This window comes from Narcine bancroftii, chromosome 6, assembly GCF_036971445.1.
Source record: "Narcine bancroftii isolate sNarBan1 chromosome 6, sNarBan1.hap1, whole genome shotgun sequence".
In the NCBI taxonomy this organism is placed as follows: Eukaryota; Metazoa; Chordata; class Chondrichthyes; order Torpediniformes; family Narcinidae; genus Narcine; species Narcine bancroftii.
Genome location: NC_091474.1, coordinates 54,438,077 through 54,447,927, shown reverse-complemented (window position 1 = coordinate 54,447,927; position 9,851 = coordinate 54,438,077). Strand labels below are relative to the sequence as shown.

The 9,851-nt window shown below is 45.4% G+C and overlaps 1 protein-coding gene across 3 annotated transcripts in view; it reads right to left on the bottom strand.

The window, feature by feature from the left end:
• Positions 1–2,978: 2,978 nt before the first annotated feature.
• Positions 2,979–9,851, bottom strand: part of LOC138736098 (aurora kinase C-like) — a 14,716-nt gene continuing 7,843 nt past the window's right edge. For all 3 annotated transcript variants that reach the window (XM_069885017.1, XM_069885019.1, XM_069885018.1), the window contains 2 exons: positions 5,537–5,711; positions 2,979–3,556 (listed from right to left, as the gene is read on the bottom strand). In XM_069885017.1, the coding sequence (XP_069741118.1) occupies positions 3,383–3,556; positions 5,537–5,711 (349 nt within the window). In that variant the 3' untranslated portion in view covers positions 2,979–3,382. The remainder of the gene's footprint in view (positions 3,557–5,536; positions 5,712–9,851) is intronic.

Genomic DNA, 9,851 nt, shown 5'->3' with positions numbered 1-9,851 from the left:
TGCAGGCAATTCTTGTTCTGTGCACAGAAGTTAGCATTAATAAAGTTCACCAGGCTTTGGTGCTTAACAGGCAAATGGTTCTGGATGGTTTTCAGAGATTTCTTTTGTTCCCAGGACATCCGCACCTGATTCCTTTCCAATCAGTCTTGCTGATGAAACTTGCCCCCTTCAGGGTTCTCCAGATGATCCTCTTTCTTTCAGACAGCACATCTTCTCCTTTGTGGTCTTCCAAAGTTTGCCAGCTTGTCCCTCTGGAACTGATTTTTCTATCTCTCAACTCCCTCCCTCTCTGAGAGCAAAGCTGTATTCCTCTGCCTGCAAAGATCCCATGCACTCCCAGGCACGCTGCTGAATGTTGCTTTCTGCAAAAATTCTGTTTTAAAATGTTTGTGCTCAACCTGCTCTAACAATCCTCCCAAATCACCTCTAAATACTCTGTCACAGTAGCAGGTGTCGTCTCCTGGAACCACGTGTGGCTGCCACACCCAAACGACTGAGAGAGACAGCGTGGATGGTCGCTGGCTCTGCTTGATCCGTCATCTTCAGGTAAAACTCCTGATCGGACCTGTCGGGGTCATCAATGTAGTTTTTGCGCTACGCAAGTGTGGAGAGGAATGACATACACACCAAAGCCTTGAAAAATGAGAATGGTTTATTGCCGTCACACTTTGATGAGCCCCTGGTGCTGACATCAGGGCCCCGCGTCACTGAAGTGCTGGCCAAGGATTATCCAGCCTTCCTGCCAGAGTTCCCCATCATTATTCTACATGGAAGGTAAACTCCCCTTGTTGCCCCCTCCCCATATCAAGGTTGAATAATATATTGTTTCAGAATACTGTGCAAAAACACATCTCTTATCTGCACTGCCTGCATTCAGATGCTGGTGACTCGTGAAGGTCGTACCAGTTTGTAATACATTCACAGTGCCTCCCCTTAATCTTTCAAACATCAGGCTTCCATTTTGTGTTTTAATTCACTTTAATACATAAATTATTTTAATATTCACTTTAATACTACATAACCTCCACATTACAATTCCATGTACTGATTGTAGATGACACTTCCCTTATTCTAATAATATCCTAATTTCAAAGTATCATCTTCCAAAGCATGAGGTGCGATATCCCAAATTTCAATCTTTATGTAGTTTTATTTTGTTGATGGAACAGATAAACATTTTACATAGCTTCGCCACAAGACTTTCATAATGGTGAATAACAAAGCATTTACTGCTAAAGAATAGTCCTTTAGACTTTACTTAAAAGTTGTCATAACAAAAGCAATAGCTAAAGACTGCTATAAAATGTAAAGATATATAGAGATACAAATATATATCTATATATATCCTCGTGCTCACACTTCCTTCTCTCCTTATGGAAAAAGAGCAAGTCATGAGCTTGGGCAGATATTATGGCATATTACATCAGTCACTATGGTAACACTACAAACAATAGTTCTCTTAAAGAGACGGCACAAATTAACTAAGAATCAAAAACACAAGGTTTTAACTTTTCCACTGACCCATGGTTGAAATTCATCTTCCTTATCACTAATACTTCTTGCAATCATATAAACACATTTCAATCCTTCCAAATGACTACATTTATGTTCCCTGTCATTCCTCACAATCTCACTGCACTGTGCATCAACCCTTCCATCATCTGTTATTCTCTGCCCCATCATTCTGGCTCCTATCTCCATGCTTAACTAGTTTAAACATTCCCCAACAACTCCAGCAAACCTCTCTACCAGGATATTGGTTGCCTTCCAATTCAGTGTAATCCATCCTTTTTGTACAGATTGTAACTTCCTCAGAGATTCCAATGATCCAGAAACCTGAAACCCTGCATCAATTATACAATCACATATTCGCCTGTCGTATCATCCAATTCTGCCTTATGCTTTGGCTCCAAGTTAAACACACAGACTTGCATCTATCCAACGCTGTTCCCAGCTACAGAACCACAAACCTCATTACAGCTAATCGAAAAGTGTGGTCCTATTAAAAGCTGACCCAATCTAACTGTACAGCATGTGATCAAAGTCCTATTATTCAGGAAGTACAACAGCTAAGTTGGAACAAGATCCAACAATTAACCTTCTAATAAGAGTTATCTGCTTTTGGGATGAAAGTTGATTACCAGAACTGCCTGTATGAAATTATGCCTTGGTGCTGTAGGCATCTGTTTTCTGATCTTGTGATTTCCATCAGAGGCTGGTGACATGTAGAGATCAAGCACTCACCACTACAATGATACATTTTGTCAACAGATCCAATGACTTGAGCAGCACCAAACAACGTTGGCTCACTATCAACTTGTAAAACCTCCTCGTCAAGAGGTTCCTGACAACCTTCATAAGATTGTTTACTTCCATGTTCCTTGTGTCACTAGAGAAATGGTTAATTGCCTTTCCACAAGACAGACCGTCAGGTGCAGGAATTCAATGATAAACATTAGGCCAAGGATACTAGAGCAGAATCTATTTTCTAGGCCATTGAAGGAAATGTAGATGTCCAAGTCCAGTTAGTCATACAGCATAGAAACTGGCTCTTCAGCCCAACTTGCTTATGCTGACAAATATGTCCCTCCCCAGCTACATTTGGCCCATATCTCTTTAAAGCAGTGGCTCTCAACCTTTTTTAACTCACATCCCACCTTAAGGTGAGTGGGAAGTTTGAAAACCACTGTTTTAATCGTACCTAATTGACTTGTTATGTGCACTGTTTCATAACCCCAAAGGAAATGGGCCAATGACAATTTTTCTGAAGCAAAATATTTCAGTAACAATTCGGTCTAGAGCAGTGGCTCTCAACCTTTTTTTCCACTCACATCCCACCTTAAGCAATCCCTTATTAATCACAGAGCATCTATGGCATAGGGATTATTTAAACTGGTATACAAGTGGAAAGTTTGAAAAACTACTGCTCAAAACCCATCCTATTAAAAAAACTACAAGAAAAACTTTCCAAAAGACAATTTTAAGATTCAATTTATTTATTTGCAAATGAACACAAGTAAAACTTTAAAACACAAGTTCTGTTTTCACAATTTAGCAACTGCTTGGACAAAAAGCAGCTACCCTGACTAGCTCTGAATTACCATGAGCCTCAGGAAACAGGTAAAGAGGTTCAGATGCAGACCAAATAATTCCCTGCAGCCAAAACCACTTTGTAACACAAGAACAAAATAAACAGCAAAATTGAAGATAATAAAAGCCCAAATCGAAACCAAGGATGCAGTTCAAATTACAACAGAAATGTGCATGACAGAAACTGGGATGGAGGAAGAGCTTAAAGAAAAAGGCATATAATATACAAGCTACACATCATGAATTGCACATTTTAAATACAAGACAGACAGCTTTTGGATCAGTGCAGTTGCTAATTCTCTGAGGTTGTACATTCTGGTGGAAGGAGTCTCTTGGCATTAGATTTCACCCATGGATGTTCTATCACATCCTTGAGGGGAAGTCTCAGTACTGGATTATGGCGAAGTAATTGGCTGATCAGGCTCTTTGCTCCTTCTGACATGCTGGATGGAAATTGAACTTCGACCTATAAATTAAAACGTTGAACATTTTCAGTTTTTACAAAAATGTGCAGTTTTACAGCACAGAAACAGGCCCTTCAGCTCAATTTGTCTACCTGAGCTAGTCCTACATATCTGTATTTGGCCCTTCTTCCCTTAAACATTTCTAAATTGCCTGTCTTAATGCCTTTTAAACATCATCATATCCACCTCTACCAATTCCTCTGGCAGCTCAAGCCAGAGGACTCCTACAGACTCCTTTCACATCTTTCCCTTCTCCCGTAATTTATGCTCTTTATTTTTAGACTGCCTGACCTTGGGCAAAAAGACTTACCAATTGCTCATTGCAATTTTCTAAGCCTCCTGCTTCCTGGGAGAAAAATCCTCACCTCTCCTTATAATTCAAGCTGACAAGTTGCTGTACATTCTTGTGAATCTCTTCTGCATCCTTTCCATTTTAATGATATCTTTCCTATAGCAGGGTGACCAGAACTACACACTCCAAGAGTGTGGTCTCAGTGTCTTTTATGTAATGTCCCTGATCCTGAAACCCCACTCCCCCTACCGACTCTCAGTTCAACAACACTCTCTCTCCAGGCCCCAGCATACACTACAACCTTGTCCAGTGTTAGCCTACCAAAATGCTCATCAGAGTTAAATTCTACCTGTCTTCCTTGTTCCAAAGTTCATCTACACCAGTGGTTTTCAAACTTTTTAAAATCACAGAGCACCTATGGCATAGGGATTAAAAGAAAAGATGCGAGTGGAAAGAAAACCACTCAGTCAACTTTCACTGTCCACTACACTACCAATTCCTGTGTCATCCACAAAATTACTAATCCTGTTAACTTCATTGTCAGCTGTATGAAGAACTTGGATGACAAACAATGGATCCAGCAGCAATCCCCAGAGAACACCGCTTGTCACTGGTCTCCAATCCAAATATCAATTTCAACAAAAATGTACTAGAAATACAAGACAGGAGAAATTAATATCCAGGTTGAACCAGAATGAAATAGTTTAACACAGCTGCCTGACCTGCAGTGGCTCCAGCATTTACTAGTTCCAATACACTACAAATAGAGCAAATTCACAAAAAAATAATTAAAACACCAACCCATGACAACCACAAGTGTTTGCTAACCCTTTAAACTGTAATGGATCCTGGAAAGTTTGCTGGTGCTCAAAATGTAGTCCAGACTAATGCAATAAATTGAATCACAAAGTCTGCACATGGGAGTCATGTGCAGAAGAATGTTTTCAAAGCTTGAAGAGGGATATTGACCAGCAGGAAAAATGGCAGATGGAATTTAATGCAGACAAGTGTGAGGTGTTGCATTTTGGAAGGACAAACCAAGAAAGGACATACATGGTAAACAGTAGGGCATTGAGGAGTGCAGTATAACAGAGGATCTGGGAATACAGATTCATAATTCCCTGAGAGTGGCATCAAAGGTGGATAGGGTTGCAATTTGCATATTGACCTTCATAAATCAAAGTATTGATAATTGGGGTTGAGATGATATGGAAAAGTTGTTTTAGACATTGGAGTATTGGTCACCAAACTACAGGAAAGATATCAGATAGAAAGATTGCAGAGATTTAATTGAATGTTGCCTGGACTTCAGGAACTGAATTACAGGCAAAGGTTAAACAGTCTAGGACTTTGTTTTCTGGAGCGTAGAAGAATGAGGGGAGATTTGATGGGAGTTTTTAAATTTTGAGGGAGATAGAGTAAATGTAGGCAGGCTTTTTCCACTGAGGGCAGGTGAGATACAAACCAAAGGACATGGGTTAAGGGTGAACGGCAAAATGCTTAGGAGGAACCTCTTCACACAGTGGTGGGAGTGGGGAACAAGCTTCCAGCTGAAATGGTAAATGTGGGCTCAATTTAATATTTAAGAAAAATTTAGACAGGTACAGGATCGCGAGGGGTATGGAAGGCTATGGACTGAGTGCATATGGCTTAGACACACGTATAAACAATTTTATGCATAACCTCTCACCTTACAGATTTTTCGATAGGTCTCCTGGTGAGATCCAGATTCAAATGGCGGGTGTCCTACAAGAAACTCGTAACACAGAATGCCCAGGGACCACAGGTCCACTCTCTCATCATGCATCCGTCCTTCAACCATCTCTGGAGGCAGGTAATCCAAAGTCCCACAGAATGTCTTTCTCCTGCAAGGATTTAATTTGCAGGATCTTCTTATAGCAAGCTAGAAGCAGGTCTGACAGCATCAAGACCATTCCTTTGCCCTCCAACTAATATCACCAGCATTGCACAGTGTCTTGTTCATTGAACTACCCCACACTCACCAAATCACCCTTCCAGATTCAACCTCATGATGAAAAAAAAATCCAAGATCCAGCATGATTTTCCACAATACCACATTTAAAATCCTTGCTCAGAAATCCCACTGTGGCAGATGGGAAGGTTAGATCACAAAAGCAAAGGTCAGACTACATCAGAACTTTGTGGAGAATGTGCAAGACCAGGGGCCATTCCAGGGTGGGTGGGTGGGAAAAATCAGAAGAATAAAGATGACTCTTAGACAGAGGCTACTGGACCTCAGAAAACATGGGTATCAGAGATATTTCAGAGATAATTGCCAGGACCTGACAAGATATTCCCTCAGACCATGAGGGAGGCCAGTGCATTAATTGCAGGGGCCCTGGCAGAAATATATGTCCTTAGCCACAGGTGAGGTGCTGAAGGATCAGAGGTTAGTTCATGTTGTTCTGTTGTTTAAAAAAGGCTCCAAAAGTAACCCAGAAAATTATAGGCCGGTGAATCAGATATAAAGAGTAGGTAAATTTTTGGAAGGTGTCCTAAAAGATTGGATATGCAGGTCAAGTACCCCTTATCTGAAGATCTTTAAAGTGCTGAAATGATGTCACAAGTGGGGAAAATTTCAACATCTGACTTGATGATCTGGGGCTCTGACGCTCTGTTGGCACCAGTATGATGCCAAAGAGAGCTGGGTCCAAGTCTTCAGCATTGGCTGCAGTTAGTGATCATGACTCTATTCTCAACATCAGCTGAGGTTGCATCGGGCTCCCGGGCAGGAGCGGGGACCAGCAGCGTCTTCTTTTGTAAGCAGAGATCAAGTTTCTTTTGGTAAGTACTAACATTATTTCATGTAAACTTTCCACTTGTGGCATCATGTTGGTGTTCAAAAAGCCTGTTGCTGTTTGTTGTTGCTGTTTGTTGTTGCTGTTTAACCACTGATATTCTGCAGATGCTAAAATCTGGAAAAAAACAAAACATCTGGTCCCAAGCATTTTGGATAAGAGGTACTTGATTTGTACTTTAACAAGTCCCTTGGCAAGGTTCCTCATGGGAGGTTGGACAGGAAGGTTCAGATGTACGGTATTCATGGGAAAGAAGTAAACTGGATTCATCATTGACAATACAGGAGAAATCAGGCAGTGGTAGTGGATTGCTTCTCAGACTGGAGGCCAGGGACTAGTGATGTGCCTCAGTACTAGGACCATTGCTTGTCATCTAGATCAATAATCTGGATATGGTAAATTTGAGGTGGTGGTATGGACATCAAGGAAGGGTTTCAGCTGCAAAAATTGGCTGAAATATGGCAGATGGAATTTAATGCAGACAAGTGTGAGGTTTTGCATTTTCGAAGGACAAACCAAGGTAGGAAAGACACAGTAAATCTTATGGAACTGAGGTAGAACAGGAATGTGGGAATTCCAGATACATAATTCCCTGAAAGTGGTTGAAGAGAGAGCTTTTGGCAAAATGGCCTTCATAAATCAAAGTATTGAGTATAGGAGTTAGGATATAATGGTAAAGTTCTATAAGACATTGGTGAGGCCAAATTTGGAGTACAGGTATGCACCGTTTAATGTCCGATCGGGTAACGACCAACCGTGGTCCCATAATTATTCAGTTACCATGAGCAAGTCCGTAGCAACTTAGAAAAAGTGATCACTAATGTGTCAGATTATGTTACATTTTATATTAAAGAGATAAATTGTGGGGTTTCTTTAAAGCGTAGGTCACAAACAAATACAAACACTTCAAAACGGATCTCATTCAAAATGCCAGAGCTCTGTTCAAGCCAGACAGTCCAGGCTCGGAGTACCATTGCAAAACTTTGAAGAATGCCTATAAGAACTTCACAAGTAGGTGTTAATTGGACATGCTGTGAAGTAATGGATTATTGTTTTGGAAAACAACATATGAACAGAATAGGAAGATTAGGTCCGGTGCCGCAGTCTGTCTGAATGCAGCTTGCTGATCTAAGAGGGTCATGTGGTTTTCTCTGAGAGAGAGAGAGAGAATTCAGTTCTACAGTTCACCAGCAGCAGCTGGGACTGGAACATGACAAGCTTGTGAAATAATCCCATTTTGAAGATGGGTAGTGAGTTCTTAGTTCAGCCTCTTCAAAGCCCTTGTGATCCATACAAGAGGAGATGCTGACTGTATAATGTTTAACTTGAAATAAGGGAAACAAAAAGGAACTCTATTGTGACCTGGTAGAAAGAGGTTATCATCTGGAAAACCCTGATGGGGCAAGTTTGTTCAGCAAGACACTGAAGTGGCTGATAGGAAGGAATCAGTTTGTGCCCAATTAGTAACAAATCTCTCTGAACACTGACAAGAACCTTCCTGAGTGGTAACCATTTACCTTTCAAGCACCAAAGACTGGTGAAGGTTCATTAATGTTAAATTCTGTGCACAGTATAAGAATTGCCCGATACCAGTTAACTTGGAGGAGTGAGAAGTGAGATTGGACTGTGAATTTAAGAACTTTTCTGAACTTACACAAACATTAATACACGTGCGCTTAGAATTAGAAGGGGGTTAAGTTAGGTAAAGTTAATAGTAATGTTAGAGTTTGATCCTGTTTTCATGCTTAAAGATAATTAAAAGCAACTTTTGTTTAAGCAAGTTTAAGTCTTGGTGAATATCTATTGCTGCTGGGTTTTGGGGCCGGAAACACTAGCTATAGGAAATTGTATACTATATACCCAAATTGATCCGACTGCCCCGCTCTCTCCCCCCGCTGATCCCACCGCCCCGCTCTCTCCCCCCGCTGATCCCACCGCCCCGCTCTCTCCCCCCGCTGATCCCACCGCCCCGCTCTCTCCCCCCGCTGATCCCACCGCCCCGCTCTCTCCCCCCGCTGATCCCACCGCCCCGCTCTCTCCCCCCGCTGATCCCACCGCCCCGCTCTCTCCCCCCGCTGATCCCACCGCCCCGCTCTCTCCCCCCGCTGATCCCACCGCCCCGCTCTCTCCCCCGCTGATCCCACCGCCCCGCTCTCTCCCCCCGCTGATCCCACCGCCCCGCTCTCTCCCCCCGCTGATCCCACCGCCCCGCTCTCTCCCCCCGCTGATCCCACCGCCCTGCTCTCTCCCCCCGCTGATCCCACCGCCCCGCTCTCTCCCCCCGCTGATCCCACCGCCCCGCTCTCTCCCCCCGCTGATCCCACCGCCCCGCTCTCTCCCCCCGCTGATCCCACCGCCCCGCTCTCTCCCCCCGCTGATCCCACCGCCCCGCTCTCTCCCCCCGCTGATCCCACCGCCCCGCTCTCTCCCCCCGCTGATCCCACCGCCCCGCTCTCTCCCCCCGCTGATCCCACCGCCCCGCTCTCTCCCCCCGCTGATCCCACCGCCCCGCTCTCTCCCCCCGCTGATCCCACCGCCCCGCTCTCTCCCCCCGCTGATCCCACCGCCCCGCTCTCTCCCCCCGCTGATCCCACCGCCCCGCTCTCTCCCCCCGCTGATCCCACCGCCCCGCTCTCTCCCCCCGCTGATCCCACCGCCCTGCTCTCTCCCCCCGCTGATCCCACCGCCCCGCTCTCTCCCCCCGCTGATCCCACCGCCCCGCTCTCTCCCCCCGCTGATCCCACCGCCCCGCTCTCTCCCCCCGCTGATCCCACCGCCCCGCTCTCTCCCCCCGCTGATCCCACCGCCCCGCTCTCTCCCCCCGCTGATCCCACCGCCCCGCTCTCTCCCCCCGCTGATCCCACCGCCCCGCTCTCTCCCCCCGCTGATCCCACCGCCCCGCTCTCTCCCCCCGCTGATCCCACCGCCCCGCTCTCTCCCCCCGCTGATCCCACCGCCCCGCTCTCTCCCGCCGCTGATCCCACCGCCCCGCTCTCTCCCCCCGCTGATCCCACCGCCCCGCTCTCCCCCCCGCTGATCCCACCGCCCCGCTCTCCCCCCCCCGCTGATCCCACCGCCCCGCTCTCTCCCCCCGCTGATCCCACCGCCCCGCTCTCTCCCCCCGCTGATCCCACCGCCCCGCTCTCTCCCCCCGCTGATCCCACTGCCCCGCTCTCTCCCCCCGCT